We start from the raw sequence: 20,998 nt of genomic DNA on the forward strand, positions 1-20,998 counted from the left end.
TAAAGGTGATGCTTTTTGATTTTGAGGAAATGTTGCAGAGAAGCTTTTTATTGTCTTTTTTCAAATTCTAAGCAAAGCATAAATGCCAGAAGTGTTTCAGTTTTGGAATCTCATGTGACTTGCTTCTTCTGTCAATGGCTTTTGTTCTTTGCTTCAGAATCTTTGTGTTATATTTTATTATTACTTTTCGGATAAAGATCTTCAAGAACGAAGAGAGATTTCACAAAAACATCAAATCAAAGTACTAAGATCTTCTTCATGCCAAAAAAAAGGCCAACACTAATCTGAGATTTTGGGATTACTAGAGAACAACATACACTTTAATACTTTTATAGACCAAACAAAAGTATTAATACAACATTGTCAATATTTTTCCAACTTAGATCAATCATATAACAATCTGCTCCTTTTGATCCTTCCTCTGTTCAGCAACATCATCAAAACACCAATCTTAAGAATTTGAAGATCAAAAAAACTGATCAAGAATGGTAAGTATAGTTATCTCCTCAGTAATTAATCCATCATTAGTGCAAAAGCCGCGATTGTTGCGAAAACAAAGGACATTGAGACACTGATACCGCGTCTATGCCCTGAGCTCTTCTTAGGGAAATGTTTTGGAAGCGCACATTCTTCTCCATTGAAGAAAAGCTTTGTTGGGAAACCGTCGCCTTCGGGAATATTCAGTCCTTTGATGTTTTTCTTGGTGAAGGAGATGACAGATTGTTGCTTTCCGGGCACGGGAGGGTCTCTTAATGGATTTGTTCCATTAACTTGACCTACAAGATAGTTCATACCAGGCAAGCCTTGGAAGATAACGGTTCGATTGCTTGGTGGAACACGTGTTCCATTAAAGGAGTAAACGTTTTCATATCCTGGACCTGCCTTTCCCATATCAATCGCCACAAACCAATCCTCAAACGCGAAATCTCTCCAATTAAAAACGGTTAACCTTGCGGTCCAACCATTTTTGTAATCCGTGCTAACGTGCCAGTTAATGCTGACTCCGCAGTTATCTGGACAAGGAAGTTTCTTTGGTACTGGCATGTGATTTTGTTTAGCCCAAGCTTTAGCTTTTAAGGTTCGGTTATCGAACGGAACAAGGAGAGCGTCAGGAGGGAGGAGGAGCGGGTTACTGTTAGCATTGCAAGTGTCGGTATCGATGTCATTGCATCCGCAAGCACAAGTGTTGCAAGGAACTGCAGAGTTGTTGTAAAATGCAGAGAAAGAGACACAACATCTTGAGGCTTGGGCTTTAGGCTTGGTTATGTTGCAGACCACTTGCCAGCTGGAGATGGCGTAGGTTACAGCCAGTAGACCGCTAGGATCAGGGAATTGAGACGGGTCAACACGAACCGGTGGCCCGCATTTGTACTGAGGATTGAGAACACCGTCGATTTTCCAATGCTGAGGTGGGTATAGAGCTGTTCTGTTTAGGTCAGGAGGCAACTTGAAAACCTAACAAATTGAGAGAAAACAAAAACTTCAAAACCCGAAGATTTCTACGATCTCATAACATATTTTAAACGAAAGAGATGATTTACCTGCAATTGAAACATAGATCTAGATTTCGAAGGATCCATAATAGGTGGCAAGAGAGTTCCGTTTTTGCAACAGAAAGGTAACTTTCCTGTCATGTTATCTTCCTTCTTCTCAGGAGGCAAATCGGAAATGGCTGGTTTTCTCTGACAATTCATGACCTGGGAGAAATCTAAGTCTTTGTAATACTGTCCAGCTTTGCTATAAAGGCATTCCGATGGATCTTTCTTATGAGTGTAAGCTCCTCGCATAGTGTTTATAAACTCTCCTCGCATCCATTCAAAAGTCAGGTTCCAACGGTCTAACCGCCCGAGAGGATTATCATTGTCGATGGTCACTTGGGCTAAGTAGTTGCTGTCGAATGATTGCAGAACATCGTAGACTATGTTCAGGTCACCGTACCTTCTCGGTGCAAACTTTGTCTTTAGTCCGATCTTGTTCTTGATCTTAGGGTTTCTCTTGCAACACACGTGCATACTACCTCCTGCGCAAGATAACAAAACACACCGTTTTGAATATCACATTCACCACATCTTTTTTATTTTTGTTTGACAATTATATTAGGGAGTGTAAATATTTAATGATTTAACCTAAATTGATTCATAAACTGCAAATGCAAACGCAATTTTTTTTTTACGTTTTGCATTGCGTTCATAATTTCCCTATAAATAATATTTTGATGATAAAAAATATAAATTAGTTGCGTTTGAAACGATTTGAGTATTGATCTAACCTTTTCTTTTAGCGGCGGGACATTCCCAACCATCGTTGGTGAGCTTAATAGTTCTTGGCATGGGCGTGACCGCTTTTGAAACCCCAAAAAGAGTTCCTGTGATCTCGATATTCGCAGATATCTGAGTGAAATCACCGGCTGTTTCAATAGAGGTTTTTAAATCCATGTTTGGCGATCCAACGAACGTGGTTCCATTGCTCGCGTCTAGAGGATAATCTCCGTCCATAGGAGTCGCACCAGTCGCGGAAACGATCAGTTCTTTGTGACGGAACCCTATGAACATTTGCCATCCCTTAAGCTCTTCCCTACCCGCGTTTACAATCATCGCAGTCGATTTAAACGCCCATGATTGGGCGGTTACATTCTTCACGTGCGGGTACTCTCTTTCACGGCTACCAAAGTTGTAGCTCATGAAAATACCGTTACAATGTGCCATCTCCGGCGGTGGCTCAGCTCCTCCTCCTCCATCCTCGCCCGGCATTCCATAATCTTGGCCGTTGGAAAGAAAAAGAATTGATGATAAGAAAATAAATAGACTTAATGAATAGCGTACGTCCCAAGGTATCTTCATCCCCGTTTTAACGTCAATAGCCCTCATCGTTATCAATCTTTTTCTTCTTCCCCACCGCCTTGTGATTACTGGAACCGCAAGGCAGCGAGAGAGAAAAAAAAACTAGGAATCAACCAAGCCTTTTAAACAAAGACGAAGATTGATCAACGAATAAGGTTTAATGTGAAAAATCTGTAAAAAAGTATCAAAATCCAAAAGTTTAATGCAAAGAAACGAAGATGGTTGGAAAAGAAGATGTCTTAATATGAGCCTCTGGTTTAATTTGGTGGTCACGCGGAGAGACATTTAAGAATGTGTGTTAAGGCAATTGCTAATTTTGGACACAAGAGTTTCATATTTGTTGCTTAACTTTTTTTTTTTTTTTTTTTTGAGCAAATTTGTTTCCTAACTAAATAACCACCGCTTCGATTATTTTCGATATGAAACAAACTCTGGTCATAAATTTACTCGGTGGGTTCCAGAATAATTTGGATACTAGTTCTTTGTTTTCAGTTCAGAGTTTTTGAGCTTTCTTGAATAAAGCGAATATGGATGTAGTATTATCAATTTAGTAAATTTTCAGTTTTTTTTTTGTTTTTCTTACATAAATTTTCTTACTGATTTTTATTTTATTTACAGTTTATGTGGTAACAGTTTTTAAAATATTTTATAAGACAAGTTGTTCAATTTACCTGGAAACTTCTAGATTGAATTGGCCAAACAACTTTTACATACATATGACGGATAATTTTGTTCATGATATCAAAAACTAAGATTTAACTTGCGGTATATAGGGAGATAATTTTGATTTCACATAATTTTGATTATATCAATCTGTTTTGATATGTATAATATTGGTAATGTTAACAAAGTAAAATAATGAAGATTAAACCCATATTAAAGTATCTGATCAATGATATTTTAAATTTTTAATTATCTATTTTAAAAAAATCCGCCATATAACTCATTTCGATATAAATATATCTCGTGTTATTAAACTTTCTATTAACTTTAAAATTTGAAAGTTTAAAATTTACTATCAGAAAACTGAAATCGTAAACCATTGATATATTTTTATAAAATTGACGAAGAAGTCAACAAAAATGACATGCATGCTCCATAGAAAAAGGTTCGATGTACAATATTTCGGGGTTGATATCTTAACTTTCAAGTTCAATATTTAACCAATTGTATCGCTAACTGTGCTAAATATTTTGGTATGACTTTGCCAGTCAGTTGGTCTATTAAATATCATTTTCTTTGGGTCATAAAAACTATAACGATCTTCTTCAGCTTTCAGGCAAAAATACCAAAACCATGACAAAAATAGATCCAGAAGAAGAACTTGGTCGAAAATGTTGTACCTGCTTCTTCAAGTTCATCTTCACAACTCGTCTCGGCGCTCTTATCTTATGGCTTAGTCTCCGTGCCAAGAAACCCAAATGCTCAATCCAAAACTTTTACATTCCTGCCCTCAGCAAAAACCTAAGCTCACGAGACAATACCACTCTAAATTTCATGGTTCGTTGTGACAATCCGAATAAAGACAAAGGAATCTACTACGACGATGTCCACCTTACTTTCTCCACCATCAACACGACCACGACCAATTCATCTGATCTTGTCTTAGTCGCTAACTACACAGTGCCTAAGTTCTATCAAGGACACAAGAAGAAGGCCAAGAAGTGGGGTCAAGTTTGGCCGCTAAACAACCAGACGGTTTTACGAGCTGTTTTGCCTAATGGATCGGCGGTTTTCAGGCTGGATCTCAAGACTCATGTGAGATTCAAGATTGTTTTTTGGAAAACTAAATGGTATAGGAGAATTAAAGTTGGTGCTGATGTTGAAGTCAACGGTGATGGAGTTAAAGCTAATGAGAAAGAGATTAAGATGGAGAAATCTAATTTTTGGAAAACTCATGGATATTGGAGTGAATTTGGTTTTGACGATGATGTTGAACTCACCGGTGATGGAGCTCAAAAGAAAGGAAGTAAGACGAAGAAATCGGATTCTTCTTTACCATTAAGAAGCTCTTTTCCGATTTTTGTTTTGATGAATTTGCTCGTATTCTTTGCTATTCGTTAACTTGATTAGTGGTGTTTGATTTCAACTTTTGCTTTTGTTTTTGTTGATCTTGATTATTGACTCTTTCATGAGTTTTGTTCTGTCCTAGTTCCATTTTCTTCATAGTTTCTAAATTCGACCAAGTACTCATTGCATTCCCTTGTTGTTTTTGTTTTAACTATGTACTAGTTTCCATCAATAAAATTATATTTGAAAATTAATTATCCATATTTTGTATATGTACAATTATATCATTATCTATCTGTGGTTTCAAAATCAAGGAACAAAGAACATACCACCAAAAAGAAAGTATATATATACCAATATAACCGTTCAAATACGGAAATAATTTTTTTTTTAAGTCCATAAATGACTAAGGGAACAATGATGAATAAATTCCAAAAACAATTACTAAAATTTGATATTATTATTGCAATAACGAATAAATTTATTTACTTCTCTATCACAAAATTGAAACCGTAAGCATTGCTAAATTTTTATAAAATTGACAACAAGTCAAGAAAAATGACATGCATGCTCCATAGAAGAAGGTTCGATATTTGGGGTAGTTATCTTAACTTTCAAGATCGATACTAACCAATTGAATATTGTATTGTTAACTGTGCAAAATATTTTAGTACGACTTTGCGAGTCAGTTTAGTCTGTTAAAAATTATTTTGTTTGGGTCATAAAAACTATCTATATCTTTGCATGAAACAGCACTACAGTCTACATCAGATTTATAATTTAAAAAGACGCGGTAGTATTTTAAAACATTTTGTTTCGTTTATTCATTTATTGTGAAAGTTGACATCGATTACATCAAACAATAATCTTTTCTAGATCATTTTCCTAACGAATCTATTCAGTGAACCATGTGACACAATTTACATTGGTTGGTAGTAATATAAGAATTTCACATGTGGTATATTATAAAATAATTTTAGTTTCACATAATTTTAATCAAAGAAATTTAATTTGATATGTTTAATATTAATAATGTTAAAAATATAAAATAAATATTAAAGCTTAGAGTTAATAATATTTTAAACTTTTACTATAGTTGACACTTTTAAAAATCTAATATAAACTATACCTGGTAAAACTAAATAGTTTAACTAAAAAATGAATCAAACAATATAAGAGATATTCAAAGCAGTTTAACAATATCTAGTCTTAGATTTACTCATGCGGATTCCAGAATAATTTGGATACTAGTTCTCTGTTTCAGTTCAGAGTTATTGCATTTTCATAAATAAAGCGAATATGAATTTAGTTTTATCAATCTAGTAGATTTTCAGTTTTTTATTTATCAAACAATTATTTCAGTTTCTTTTTTCAGGTTTTATCAATCTAGTAGATTTTCAGTTTTTTGTTTATCAAACAATTATTTCAGTTTCTTTTTTCAGTTTATGTTCGATAACAATGTTTTAGATATACGATAATCAAGTAGTTCGAATTACCTTGACATTTCTAGATTGAATTTTCCAAACAAAGTTTACATATATATATATATATATATATATAGCGGATTGCTCATTGCCATTGGTTGTGAAATCAAGAATTAATGTGGATGGTAAGATGTAAACTTCTTACAAAAAGTCTATTTAGGAGAACGAAAACGTGTGAAGGTCTTGTTTTCCTAAGGTTTCGTTTTGGGTCTCTTTTATTTTGTACCTTGTAATTCTCTTGGCCCTTTAGCCAACTAAGCACATTTTGGGATTGAATATATATTTAAAAAAATATATATATATATATATATATTAAGAAAATTACTTTTGAAATTTGTATTTTGATTAGTGTTGCTAATTATGGTTTAAGCATGAGAGTCCATCCAATTCGACCCGAGTCCTATATACAGTATGGTTCAGCAAAAGGGTTTGGGCCTGGCCATAGTTTTTTATGGCAACAAGCTATATGAAACCATATATAATAAATACAATTTCGTATTTTGATACAGTCAGTATGAGACTAGAAAAACTAGCCACTAGGCCACTGACCAAAAAATAAAATAAGAAAAAAACTAATCTTTATCTCACCATATTTTTAGATCTTTGAAATTCCAAAAACATAATTAGAGTTTCTCTTTCCTTAGTTTCTTGTGTAGTTTGTATGTTTCAGTAGGGTTTTTTTCCTTATTTTATGTAAATAAATGGAATAAGATTCAGTTTTCTGTTATGGGACATCCCTCGTTAATTCTTGTTTTGGTTCTTTTTGATAACCCAAAGTTTATATAGGTTTTTTTTTAATTTATCTTCTTACGTCCATTAATTTGTTTTTGTTTTGTTATGTATTTGGCTAAACGCGTGTGTGCGTGTGTGTCCTACTGAGTCGTCTCTTTTGAGTCAACTTGAAATATCAACCAATCAGCAAACCAAAATCTTATAACATCATCTTCTTCATCTTTCCGACAAAAATACCAAATTCTTGAAAACAAAAAAAAAATGAATAATCAAAATGAAGACACAGAAGGTGGTCGAAACTGTTGTACTTGCTGCTTAAGCTTCATCTTCACAGCTGGTCTCACCTCTCTTTTCTTATGGCTTAGTCTCCGTGCGGACAAACCCAAATGCTCAATCCAAAACTTTTTCATTCCTGCCCTCGGAAAAGACCCAAATTCACGAGACAATACCACTCTAAATTTCATGGTTCGTTGTGACAATCCGAATAAAGACAAAGGAATCTACTACGACGATGTCCACCTTAATTTTTCCACCATCAACACGACCAAGATCAATTCATCTGCTCTTGTCTTAGTTGGTAACTACACAGTGCCTAAGTTCTATCAAGGACACAAGAAGAAGGCCAAGAAGTGGGGTCAAGTAAAGCCGCTAAACAACCAGACGGTTTTACGAGCGGTTTTGCCTAATGGATCGGCTGTTTTCAGGTTGGATCTCAAGACTCAAGTTAGATTCAAGATTGTTTTTTGGAAAACTAAGAGGTATGGGGTTGAAGTTGGAGCTGATGTTGAAGTCAACGGTGATGGAGTTAAAGCTCAGAAGAAAGGAATTAAGATGAAGAAATCTGATTCTTCTTTTCCATTAAGAAGCTCTTTTCCGATTAGTGTTTTGATGAATTTACTCGTATTCTTTGCTATTCGTTAACTTCATTAATGGTGTTGATTTTCAGGTTTTTCATTTCTTGGTTTTGTTGATTTTGATTATTGACTATTTCATGAGTTTTGTTGTGATCCTTAGTTCCATTTTCTTCATTGCATAATTTATCCCTTATTTTTTTTGTTTTAACTATGTATTAGTTTCCATCAACAAAATTCTATTTGAAAATCATTTTATCCATTTTTTATATGTACAAGAAACAATTATATGTTGGGTTTCAAATCAAGGAACAAAGAAACATAACATATATACCACCAAAAAGAAGTACATAATTATATAACAGTGAATATAACCGTTCAAATGGGGAAAAGAAACTTATAAAAACTCCATAAATGAATAATCTAAAAGGACCATTAGTTTATGATTTTTAAGCAATTATTCCAAATAAAATTACTAAATTCTATATTTATTGCAATAACAAATAAATTTGATTACTACTCTATCACAGAATTGAAACCGTCCCTAAACCATTGATATATTTTTATAAAATTGATCGACAAATAAGTCAACAAAAATGACATGATTCATAGAAGAAGGTTGGATATTCGATAATAAAAAAATTTGGGGTTGTTATTTTTCTTGTCCGTACGACAATATCTTAACGTTCAAGTTCAATAATTAACCAACCACATATTGTAGAATATAAAGTAATTAAGTGTGCTAGATATTTAATTTAAGTATGACTTTGCCTTGAGAATAGTCGCTAGTTGTTCTATTACATATCATTTTGGTAGGGTCATGAAAATGAAAACTATATAGCTTTTTCACAAAACAACAGGACTTTTTAAAACATTTTTGTTTCGATTATCGTGAAAGTTGCCATCGGTTACTATTACATAGACCTTAAAATTATTTAGCAGAAAAAACACTAACCCAAGTTGTTTTGCAGCTAAAACAAACTCAAGATTAGCAACATGAACATATCAAAATAGACAAATAAGAATAAAGAAGATAGACTATACTATTTCCATTTGGTTCCGGTTATTGTACCATGCCTAGTAATTTTCTAATTTCAAGTCACATTCAAAATTAAGGAAGCTTTCTTTTCATTAATTTTTTAAATGTCCATTGAATTGGTTATTTTGTTGTTGTTGTTGTTAAATAGTCGTGTTCCCAAGTTAACTTGAAATATCATATCAGCTATATTGGAATAGTGAAAGCAAAAAAAAAATCCATGGATCGAGATGATGCATGGGAATGGTTTGTTACAATCGTAGGCAGTCTAATGACTCTCCTCTATGTATCGTTTCTCCTGGCTTTATGTCTCTGGTTATCTACTTTGGTCCACCACATACCTAGATGCTCAATCCATTACTTTTACATTCCTGCCCTAAACAAATCCCTCATTTCATCAGACAACACCACTCTCAACTTCATGGTTCGTCTTAAAAACATCAACGCTAAACAAGGAATCTATTACGAAGACCTTCACTTATCTTTCTCCACACGTATCAACAACTCCTCTCTTCTTGTGGCTAACTACACAGTGCCAAGATTCTATCAAGGACACGAGAAGAAGGCCAAGAAGTGGGGACAGGCCTTGCCTTTTAACAACCAGACGGTTATTCAAGCGGTTTTACCTAATGGCTCGGCGATTTTTCGTGTGGATTTGAAGATGCAGGTGAAATACAAAGTCATGTCCTGGAAAACAAAGAGGTACAAATTAAAGGCTAGTGTGAATCTTGAAGTCAACGAGGATGGAGCCACTAAAGTCAAGGACAAAGAGGATGGGATTAAGATGAAGATATCAGATTCGTCTCCACAACGACTAACATTTTTCCAAGTTTGCTTTTCGATTATTTGTGTTTTGATGAATTGGCTCATCTTCTTGGCTATTCGTTAAATGACGATGAGAGTGATTTTCATTTTCCATAGGACTTTTCCTTTTGACTATTTCTTCTGTTTGAATATTATTACATGTTTTTTGTTTAGATTGTATTAGTGTAGTGTAGCTTTGGTTTGATGCATGTGTATTAACCGTTTTTATCCCCTTGTATATAATTAAGGTCAGTTCCAACGCTTTCTATACAGGTGTGGGACTGAATGCCAGAAAAATATATATAGGCTTGGGACTGGTTAGATATCGAATAATTAGATATCGGAATTTTTTTTTATTTAATTAGATGTTTCGAAAAATAATCATAAAATGTTAAATAAACTGATCTCATGATAGTTGCAAAAAAAAAAAAAAAAAACTGATCTCATGACAATTGTTTTTAAAAAAAAGTTGTTTTTAACATATCTACATAGCAAAATTGTTTTTAAGAAATAAATGAAAACTTGAAAAGTTAATGAATATATTAATTGATAGAAATAGTGAAATTAAAATTTGAAAACCTGAAAAACAGTATTCAATCACTAAATATGTTTTTTCTGCATCCAAAAAATATAATGAATTAGTGAGAGATTTTATTTTCTACTTTTTTGGATTAGCTACTTTATTATTGTTTATTTTTTAAAAGGTCATGAATCTTGAGATATTTTTCTCCAAATATAGGTGAATAGAGATAATATTTTAATTTTGATAGTTGGAACACTCTTATTAGAGATAATATTTTCTATTTCTACATATAGTTTTCCAAAAATAGGTTAATTCTCTTCTGAAAATAGATAACTTTAATTATTACATTTTTTCAAATATAGATAGGGTATTAATGTCGTTATATGTACTTGGCCCAAAATGATCACAATTTTCGAAAGTGGATAATTAAGATTGTTCAGTATAGATAGTCAAAGTTCTATATATGGATAATTGATTAGATAGTTTTCAGTATGAAGCGTAAAAATTTGCCAACATTTCGTACAAATTTGCATTGTTCATACTAACTAAGGTTGTTTTGTGCCGAAGGCAGAAAACAAAATCAGCAACACAAACATATCAAATAACACACAACAGGTGAATCATAGCATAAGAACATTAATGGTTTTTATAACATTAAAACTTTGTCCAGAGACAAAGCAACCACAGCTTATTTAGTTTCAATGAAGTCTTAAAATAAGAAAATGCATAAACCAAGTTGAAAATCTTAAAAAGAGACAAAAACTGACTGTAGAAAAATAGTCCTAAAACAGAAACCAATATGAAAGTTCCTAAGAGAAACACATAGCCTGACCAATTCAACAATCTCCGCATCACATCGATACTCTTGCGGTTTCCTTCTACTGTTTCACACCGCCGTTACCTGATTTAGCAAACAGATTACGTGGATTAGAAAGCAAACAAAAGAAAAGAACATTGTATCCATACATATATATAAACAATACTTACAAGGAAGAACGCTTTCGGTGAATGGGAGCACAACAGGATTCCTAAATCCAGTACGAGGGCTCTTTCTTCTCTTCCACTTTTCAGTCTCCATATCATATATACGCCAATGTGTTTCATTCACACATATGATCTTGTTATCTAATGCAGTTACGGCTAAAATCAATTCATCATCTTTTATTGGAACAACATCTTTAAATTGAAAAACCCAACTATATCTCTCGCCGTCGTGTTTCCAAACCCAGACATCCATGTTCTCTGGATGTAGAACGAGCAACCCAAGAGAACCTTTCAGGTTTATCAAATGACTAGCTTCTGTAATCTGCTCGTCTTCTCTTAGTCCATCTGCATATGCAGGCAAGTTTATAACCTCGAATTTCCCTTCCAAATCTACTGAGAGAATCTTACCTGGCGCATCTAAAGAAACGAGCCAGTAAACTTTTCCTCCGACAAAAATATGTCCAGTTCTTCTGTATGGCCTAAGACTACAACTCATAGGAAGACAAGGCACGGTGCCAATGTTTTTCCAAGAACCCGTGCTGGACGAATAAACCTCGCATTCATAGGCTAAAGAGTGACCGTATTTTGTAAAAAACCGACCTTCTTGAACATAAAATCCCTCTGCAGGTCCTCTTTCTTCAGGAATTATCTTCCCAGTGCAAAAAATACGGTAAACTTTGTAGTCACTTACATCAGAGCCATAAGCCACTCCTATACTAGGCTCAAACTCAAATGAGGGTGTTCCTTGGGGAAGAAGGAGAGTCTCCTTTGTAATGGGGTTGCATATCCATATCTGGAGATCACAGAACTTGTTTTCTACGTCTTCATCATAAATCATATTCACACAGCAGATGATCCCGTTATAGGATGATATCATGTACATGAACACCTCAGGGGTTCTTTGAGATGGATCAATAGTACTGAGGAGGGAAAGTTTACATCTCTTTGCATCCATCGAATACAACTTCATTGTTTTCCCCATACTAGGACAGACTACCAATGATGAATTCTTTCCAGATTCTGCTAACTGTAGCTTTGCAAGGTGCTTACTAACTGTCTTACAATACCGGGCAGATTTGACCGAGATCTGAGACCGGATGCAAAGTGCATCTACAACACTCATCCGCTTGATACGCTGAGCACGAGTTTTGACCATTTTCTGTTTGCTTTCTGTTGCTAAGGCTCTGCATCAACAAAAACAACGGTTAGCACAGAAAAGGGACTCAAGCACAGATATTTATGCAACATGAATGCGTATTTATATGACTGTAACAGGCTACATCCCGAAGGAGCACAGAACTGCTAACTACTAATACAGAAACGCATTAGTACCATTCAAGGTAAAGGCCAAAAATACTGCTAAGAAGCACCAGGCAACCATCAGAACTAAGCAAAAGGGTTTGAAAATGAAAGAAAAATGCATCACAATCGTTCATGTAGAAGAGTACTTCTATCTGCATGTAGAAGAGCACAGAACTGCTAACTACTAATACAGAAACGCATTAGTACCATTCAAGGTAAAGACCAAAAATACTGCTAAAAAGCACGAGGCAACCATCAGAACTAAGCAAAAGGGTTTGAAAATGAAAAGAAAATGCATCACAATCATTCATGTAGAAGAGTACTTCTATCTGCATGTACCATATACACGAGATCAACACTGAATTGATCCAAAGAACAAATTGTGAAGGATACAAAATCTAAAGTACCTAGAAACATTGATCAGAAATCAGAATAATCAAGGCGATAGTTACGAAGACAGATCGAAATAGAGAAAACATTATGCACCTACACGAAATCAAGGATTTGTAACCAAAACAAAAAAATTGTTCCTCAGTCGTGTTACATATCTACACAGGATCTGAATTGTATTAAAGTAATTATGCAAAAGCCTAATCAAAAGGCAACAAATCAAGAAACTGAAGGGAAATTTATAAATGCAGGAGTTGATGAAATCATCGAGATATGAGATACTTTTGCGCGATCGGGAATCAAAACTTTCTCGATCGCCGGAGAGGACTCACAATTCGATCTTCACGCGTGACGGCTAGGGTAGGATAGATGAACCGAAAGGGTGAAACCAACTCTTTATATATAATAGCTTCTATCACTTTTCATCTAATTACAAAGGGACATATGTAAGAATCTCATCTCGCTGCTAATAACAGTTATGTATAACATTTAGTCATATATCATGAATCAAAATCTAGCAGCATAGTAAAATTTAGTCGCACACCACGAATAACTACATTAAAACATTTCTCATATACACAGTCAACGTACAATAGTCTCATACCATAATTAACTTACTATATAATTTGACTAGAGAGCATGCCTGCAAGTCTGTTTAGAGACAGTCCAAAAAGATTTACTCTTGTCAACAGTACACATATCGACAGTTTTATGATATAAGAAATAATATACTAATCAAAACATGCACTAACTTTAAAGGAAATCCTTGGACACTCATTACAAAGATGTTAGAATTCATCACTGTGACCATTCATATATCTAGATACTTAATACAGAACAGGGAAGAAAACGAACAGAAACAACTTTTCTGAAGAAATTGAGTTCCAAAATGTGTGCTTTCAGAAAATGCAGTTTGTATGTGTGTAACAATGACTAGCTCAAACAAATTCGCATCTCAAGTGCAAACATGAGGAAAAAGCTAAAAGAAATGAAAGCATATGAAACCAATAGTTCCTAGGTTAGATGGCTAATCATAGGTCCACTTACATCTGATGAAAATTGTCTATTTAAATTCAAAAGGGAAGACTTTCCAGGGAATCAAAGGGAAAAAGTCTGTTTCATCTCGTATGGAACTGCAAACCCCACTATGCACCCATGAACAACAGATGATAGTCATTCTATCTTAGAGATACAACTACAAGCAGTCTAAACTTGTAAAGACCACCAAACAAGAATTTGAGCTAAAGGAACTTCTTTCAACTGTGGAAAATGTTCACTGCTTGTGGAAGAAACAAGAGAAATGGACGGACATATGAAAATAACAAGGAATAGCAAAAATAGTGTAGATATGAAAAACATTTCTAGTTGCTGGTTTCACACTCTTCTATATTCATTTACTTTAGCAAACTTAGCAATGTTTTGTCTACTTGTTAAATGTCAGTGAGAAATACCAAATGCAAACAGAGAAAGAGGCTGAAACCAACCTGTAACAGAAGCTTGCTGATTCACCAACTCTCAAAACTTCAATCACAATGATCCATGAAATCAGTAGTGCCTCTTTGATTACCCTTTGAAAGGAAAATTCATAAAAATGAGTCTTCAATTTTTATAATAAAAGCAACAAATCCAACAAAACCTAAACCAAAATTTCACATAAAATTCAATTCTATATGGTCTCAGTATTTCACCATAAATCCCTAAAACATCGTATAACGCTTTGAAAATGGATTCCCAAATCAATAAAAGAGTAAAGAACAGCATCTGTTTTTCGTTACCTGATAAGCAGACGATAACGGCAAGAGATTCCGATTAGACGCAATTAAAACACCCATAAACGGAAACAATTTCATGATTCTATTATCGGGATTTTATAATTTTTAGTATCTTCTTTTTCTGTTTGTGGGAATCGAGAATAATATGAGCGAATTTGAAGAACACGTGTTTGGAGAAGAAGAAACAATTCGTGTTATTTCTCTTCGAGATTATAATGATGGCCAGTGTTAACTATATAACAAATTAGCCCACTTTTTGATCTTAAAAACTAATTAAAAGATCTCCAATTTCAGTGTATCCCGAGATTAAATATTTTAATCAACAGTTTTTCTGCTAATGTAAAAAAAAACACTTATGATTCCCCTTTTATATCTTCATTTTTCATAAATCTAAGCACCAATGATGCCAAAACTGAAGGAAAAGCTCAAAACTTTTATCCAAAAGAAAAAAAAAAAAAACTGAAAGTAGTTGAGAACTGAGGAGGCAAATTAAAAAGACAGCGAATGATGTTTAGCTTCTAAACGGGTCTTAAAATTTGTGACGAAGTTCCACAGATAAAATCATCAAGTGAACCAAATTTACTAATCCACATGTAAGATTTTGGAACCGAAACTAGTCACATGGGTCACCTCAATCCAAATGTTAAAAACCCTATCGACCTTAAAAGTTTCTATTTAAAAAAAAAAGGATTAGTTTTTGTCTCTGTAACTGGCTCCATCGAATCAATCAAGCCGCTGAAAGAAGTAGACATAACCCATGTCTTTAGGAGGATCAGTCGAGATACCAACTTTGTCGTCATTGAAAATTACCCAGCGGCCTTCTTTCAATATGTGAGCCACGTAATGACCACAGTGCACTGATGTTCCCATGTGACTTACTATTCCAAACAGCTTGTATTCTGCATTTAAGATCAATCTTGAGTTAGAGTTTTATTCATACTGCTTTGTGGAAAAAACGAAACACTAACATTTGTTTTGCAAAATGAGATAGAAAGACTCAAAAGAGGGTTTAAGAAACTAACTCCCTCCTCCATCTGGTAATCCACTTTGAGCCGGAGTCTGCGCTGAATTGCTAGAGGATACATCCATGTCTGAAACAGATGCATTAGGGTTGTTGAATACCCAGTCTGTTGCTTTCTCAATGTCTCCTCCCTGATTAAAGACAAAAAAAACAAAACCGATTTCAGTAATGAGTAAAGAAAAAACAGCCTCGCAGAAATGTAACTAATTTGCTCAAAAGTGTTATACCGAGGCTTTTAGTGCCTTCCGAGCAACATCTTCAGCAAAACCAAAGGAGAGTAAGGTATCAACGCTTGATTGATCAATGTCAGATGTCTGGTGGGAGATTGGTGCATCGATGTCTATGAAACATAATGCCTCATCATATTAGAAATCGGTCTCGAGTCGTAATTTAGTTGAGCCTCAACTAAAGACTTGTGGAACTATTTTCAATTACCTGGATCATCCATGTGAGAAAGTAACCAGTTCATTGCCTCTTCAACCCCAGCATTGGAAGTATTTATGGCAGCTTTCTGGCAGTGAAGCTGGCTAAATCCCATTGAGACTAGCTGTGCAACTATCTCCTCATTTGCCACGGGCTGCGCTGATTCCATCACTTCTTCTGGAACTGTATACAGAAAAATCCAATAGCCAACAGAATTATAAGGAGACTGAGTGCCATAAAGAAACCGTTTAAGGGATGCTGATACTTTTTAATGATTAGGAAACTGAGTGCTAATTCCAAAGGCTAGTAGTCATGACACCAGAAAAGATACCACGAGTTTGAAACAATCAATAAATGGAGTCAATCAATCATTATTTATGTGAATTATGAACACACCACTCCTGTGATAAATATAACAACATACCGCCATCTGGCAACAGTTCTTCCCCAGGTTGGAGTCCTTTGCTACGCATGTGGCTGATATCAATAACATCCGGAACATCAATGTATACATCTGCCACAGTAAATCAAGAAAGGATAATAAGTATTTATATACAGGGACAATAGGGGAACATTATAAGGATCATTGTTTCAGAAAGAAAGAGACCAAGTTTCTTTGGCACCCAGCCTTCCTCCATAACAAATTTCCGCATGTGCAAGACCAAATAATCTGGGAAAGATGTCAAACCAGTTGTCCTGCATAAAATGGGAACCAAAAGTCAAGCCTTGCTTTCATTCTAATCTTGGTTGCAAAAGAATTCACTCGGTAAAAAACAATATCTTACTTGATAGCTGTTGTCATTCCCTTCAAAGCAGAGCTATAGTAGTCTTCAATCGGCTCTGATGATGCAAAATTTGCTAGACAGGCTTCTAAAGGAACTCGTGGGCGTACTATTTCATCACTTGACCTCCTGAAAATAAACAAAAAAATCTTAGATAAGCAGTGAAACTATGAAACAGATTTAAACTTAAGTCCATTGACTCACATATCATTCTCTTCCAATCCTTTTCCTGCTTTTTGCTTGTGAAAGGCTTCTAATTCATCTTGATCACCAAACATTAAGCAAAATTAAGAAACACGCCAAACGATAAAGGAAGAGGAACATAGACAGACGAACAGGATATACCTTTATTAGTTGCCTCATGTAGCGGAATGTTCAAAGAAAGAATACAGTCTTCCCTCTTATTATATCCAACCTTTCCAGACGGACAAAGGATCTTCTCTTCTATTCCAAACTTGAAGCTCCTCGAGGGGTCTAAATCTGGTGTCGTGTTGCTAGCACGCTCAACCTTGCCTACCAGATGGAGGAAAAAGTCGAGAGCATCCTACAAGACAGATTGGTGCTAGTTAGTATGAAAACATAAAATAATTTCGTTAACTGATGCCGAAAAGGAGTATCGTTCCAATACAAGTTAAAAAATAAACAAAACTCCGAACATTAAAAAAGACATGGTTTTCACCTGCTGTCTCATAGAAGAGAATTCTGCGTGGCTCGCGGCAATTACGTTTTTGAACATGCGAGGAGGTATTCCTTCTTGTCTCTATTATCGATTAAAAAACGAAACAAGATGTAAAGTCATCAGAAATCAACACAAGTGGGGTATGCAAAAAAAAAAGTGTGGCCATCCGCATACATATATTTATTCAAAAGTTAAACACAGGACTTCAAATAAAAATCTTACAGGATCTCCAGTTGTAGCATCCTTCTGCAATCAGAAGAAAGGCGAAATCAATGTACTGAGGCTCTAAAAGGTGGTTTAGATCATATACATATATATATGCATACAAGCAAAAATATTTCCTACTATAGTTATACCTGAGTTGCAGGCATTGAGTACTTCCCAGATAGTAAGCCGTGTCCAAGCTTTGTTCTACAACCAACAGTGCAAGGAGTATGAAATAAATATGCAAATTACCATGCAATTATTCCTCATGGAAATCAGATTAGTTAGAAAAAGTGCACAGCATATCAAACCAAACGGAGAGAAAAACAGAAACTAAAGCACGTGCATGCAGATACAGAGTATGCACAAATATAATCTTAAAACCCTTTCATCATAACGATGCCAAGATTTCAATCACATGATTTCAGAAAGTCCAGAGCATAAACTTAGTAACATTTTTTCTAACAATAACTCACAATTGCATATTGAGGTCCAAAGTTGGATCAGCAGGAGCCATCTCAAAAGCCATCTTTAAGCTCTGATGTGAAAAGTATCTGCAACAATCTCAGAACCAAAAGTTACTACAGTTGAATCAAAGAGCAAAAGCTTTGTTTTGATTTAAGTTATATAAGTGAAAAAGAAATATGGGCAATGGCATCTACCTTGAAATAAATGAATGGGTAGAGAAAACAATCTGCATCGTAGCTGCCAAGTAGCAACTGGCAAAAGAAAAGAAATGGGCATAAGACATCAACAAGGAAACGAAATCCCTGACAATTTTTCCATTAGAGTACCTGTTCCCAAGATTGACAAGTCCGGTATATCCAGGTCCAAAAACTGGCACCAATTCTTTTCCACTCTCTTGTATACGGTTCCAATCAAAATTTGTATTTTGATCAAGTTCTCTTTCAGCAGTTGTCATTTCAGTCTGTGAAAATTGTAGCAAACATTTCAAGAAAGTTAACATTATTCAGATTAAAACCAGCATGGGATATCTTTAGCAAAGATGATGATCAAGGCAGTACAAACAAGAAAACAAATACAGGTGACTATAAAACCTATGCTTTGGGAAATGAAGCCTCTTAACTTAAGCAGTACATGGAGCAAGGAAAAATGAGGAAAAAAGACACAATACAGTTTACTATTGTAAATGTTTACATGTGACGCAACAATTACAAGTAAACAGACTGAACGCGTGAATGGGAATTATTGTCTCAAAACGACCTGAAATTACATTCTCCAAGTGCACTGCGTCTTTTTAATCGCAATTATAAAAAAGTACGCAATAACACTGATGTGAGTCTACTTGCTCTTGGTAAAGAAACATTTAGTCTCAGACATATTCCATGTTTCTACAGTTGTTTTGTGGCAATTGATACTGAAGAAAGAAATGAACACAAGACATAAGCTTTCTAGTACAACCAGCACTTGCCAATGCAACCCAGGATGGGTATCTTAACAAACCATATCATTATGGGAATACCTAAGCTTGAGTATCTAATAAAAATGCAGTACACGAAATTCATTACCACAGACAAACAACAATATAAAGTGTCAGACAAGATCCACTCTTCACTTTTATACTTTAACAGAACCATGAACCATCATTACTAACCTTCTGCATCGACGAGAAGTCAATTCCAAAATGGGCCAGATGCTCAGCCAGGAGCGGGTCCAAAACACTGTCATCTTCCGGATAGGAATAAACATCTGAGCTGCCAAAAAATTTGCAATGATTAAGTGCTGAAGAAATCAAAACCCATCCAAAGAACAAGATAATCCACATGCATCAACATTAAAAAAAAAAAACAAAGTGATGCAGGAAGTCCCCCTTATCCACCCCAAAGAGACAACTATCAACTGATATTAGCCATACACAAAAGTGAAGTTTAATGACTAATCTCTGGTTCTACGAATAAGGAAACAAGACAACTTTACCTGCTGCTTCTAAGTCAGCAGTGATAGTTCCAAGCTTTACAGCAAGAGGGTAGGCTGTCTCTTTGTAGTGCTCAACAGCATGGTTGTTTCCACCAGTTCCATCCCAGTTTTTTCTTCCACAGAGAATCATTCCATCGGTAAGATTAAGCCAGAGATTCTCCGTCTTATCACACTTAGAACATTTCCAACCAGAGGGAGGAATGACAATGCCACTCTTGATTTGCTGCAGTGTCAATGCATGTTCACTAATTAACTTTTTCTCAGCTGTCCAAGCTGCAACTTGCTCTTTCCGCTCAGCACCAACGGCATTCACTACAGTATCGACAGCAATCCTCACCTGCAATAACAAATCACAAAAAGCTAAATACATGCAATGTGTTTTCCATAAACCACTCTCTGATAACACACCTAAAATCAACAACATAGTGCTAACAAACACCTTCTCTGGTAGCTCAACAGAAGGAAACGGGAGTGAAACAAAATCCGGAAGTATGACTATGCTATAAGACTCCTCGTACTCTGGCTCATTGTTATCAAAGCCTCCATCAACACCTGCAAATTGATTAACAGTTCAAAACCAATCTCTCGACTCTATGTTCAAAAATCAGTATAGATACGGCATTGTAATCATCATTGTATATATACCTATAGCGAGCAGAGTCGGTTTCTTGAGAGGCCGATCCTCGGGAATAGACTTCCTAGTCTGCTTAATATGAAGATAAACAGGGTTTCCAGTCTTCTCATAGTTCCAAGAAACATAATCCTTCCCGAAAGCAAGAAAACTATTCATATCAACGAACAATCCTCCTTCGGATCTCTGAAAATCATCATTGCGAATTCATCAAAACCGAAGAAAACGAGAGAAGAGTCGAGAGTAGTCGGAATTTGAAGAAGAAAACGAAGTGAGAGAGAGGCTTTACCGGAGTATCGAAGGAGATGCAACACTCATGCTTGTAGATGCGATGAGTAGGTTCAGGGATCTGAACCCTAGACAAGTTGGATCGGAGGAGCTCCATAGGGTTTTTGCGAAATCGGCGAAAGAAACTCTCTGACGACGGAGAGACAGATATGTGTTGTTGAGTGATATCACACGTCTCCGTTACAACTTAACAAGGAAGGTACGGATGATGAGAAACGTCGTCGTCCTTCTAAATTCCTTTCTTATTGCCTGAGGTTTTGGGGAGAATTGCAATAAAGCAAAAGTTGTTGTCAATTTGGGGAAA

General features: G+C 35.2%; 6 protein-coding genes across 6 annotated transcripts; 3 read left to right on the forward strand and 3 right to left on the reverse strand.

Annotated features, from left to right (window-relative positions):
• Window positions 1-149: 149 nt before the first annotated feature.
• Window positions 150-3,099, reverse strand: COBL10 (COBRA-like protein 10 precursor). The gene is made up of 3 exons (NM_112950.3): window positions 2,270-3,099; window positions 1,542-2,020; window positions 150-1,455 (listed from the first exon to the last, which is right to left on the reverse strand). Exons 1-3 carry the CDS (start codon window positions 2,865-2,867, stop codon window positions 514-516), a joined length of 2,019 nt encoding a protein of 672 aa, NP_188694.2. The 5' UTR covers window positions 2,868-3,099; the 3' UTR covers window positions 150-513.
• A 910-nt stretch (window positions 3,100-4,009) lies between these two features.
• On the forward strand, window positions 4,010-5,092 carry AT3G20590 (Late embryogenesis abundant (LEA) hydroxyproline-rich glycoprotein family). The gene has a single exon (NM_112951.3). It carries the CDS (start codon window positions 4,137-4,139, stop codon window positions 4,902-4,904), a length of 768 nt encoding a protein of 255 aa, NP_188695.2. The 5' UTR covers window positions 4,010-4,136; the 3' UTR covers window positions 4,905-5,092.
• A 2,129-nt stretch (window positions 5,093-7,221) lies between these two features.
• On the forward strand, window positions 7,222-8,220 carry NDR1 (Late embryogenesis abundant (LEA) hydroxyproline-rich glycoprotein family). The gene has a single exon (NM_112952.4). It carries the CDS (start codon window positions 7,328-7,330, stop codon window positions 7,985-7,987), a length of 660 nt encoding a protein of 219 aa, NP_188696.1. The 5' UTR covers window positions 7,222-7,327; the 3' UTR covers window positions 7,988-8,220.
• A 953-nt stretch (window positions 8,221-9,173) lies between these two features.
• AT3G20610 (non-race specific disease resistance protein) lies at window positions 9,174-9,842 on the forward strand (the record flags this gene model as incomplete). The annotated part of the gene is made up of 1 exon (NM_148739.1): window positions 9,174-9,842. One exon carries the CDS (start codon window positions 9,174-9,176, stop codon window positions 9,840-9,842), a length of 669 nt encoding a protein of 222 aa, NP_683581.1.
• Window positions 9,843-10,900: 1,058 nt separating this feature from the next.
• Window positions 10,901-15,168, reverse strand: AT3G20620 (F-box family protein-like protein). The gene is made up of 4 exons (NM_112953.4): window positions 14,732-15,168; window positions 14,441-14,524; window positions 11,268-12,448; window positions 10,901-11,181 (listed from the first exon to the last, which is right to left on the reverse strand). Exons 3-4 carry the CDS (start codon window positions 12,418-12,420, stop codon window positions 11,159-11,161), a joined length of 1,176 nt encoding a protein of 391 aa, NP_188697.1. The 5' UTR covers window positions 12,421-12,448; window positions 14,441-14,524; window positions 14,732-15,168; the 3' UTR covers window positions 10,901-11,158.
• A 30-nt stretch (window positions 15,169-15,198) lies between these two features.
• Window positions 15,199-20,998, reverse strand: UBP14 (ubiquitin-specific protease 14). The gene is made up of 20 exons (NM_112954.4): window positions 20,696-20,998; window positions 20,421-20,592; window positions 20,215-20,327; window positions 19,776-20,112; window positions 19,453-19,547; window positions 18,632-18,765; window positions 18,500-18,556; window positions 18,314-18,391; window positions 17,990-18,044; window positions 17,856-17,879; window positions 17,634-17,714; window positions 17,300-17,498; window positions 17,159-17,216; window positions 16,958-17,083; window positions 16,780-16,868; window positions 16,597-16,686; window positions 16,185-16,355; window positions 15,977-16,089; window positions 15,751-15,880; window positions 15,199-15,627 (listed from the first exon to the last, which is right to left on the reverse strand). The coding sequence occupies exons 1-20, from the start codon at window positions 20,789-20,791 to the stop codon at window positions 15,452-15,454; spliced, it is 2,394 nt and encodes a 797-aa protein (NP_566666.2). The 5' UTR covers window positions 20,792-20,998; the 3' UTR covers window positions 15,199-15,451.

This window comes from Arabidopsis thaliana, chromosome 3 (genome assembly GCF_000001735.4).
Source record: "Arabidopsis thaliana chromosome 3, partial sequence".
Taxonomy (NCBI): domain Eukaryota; kingdom Viridiplantae; phylum Streptophyta; class Magnoliopsida; order Brassicales; family Brassicaceae; genus Arabidopsis; species Arabidopsis thaliana.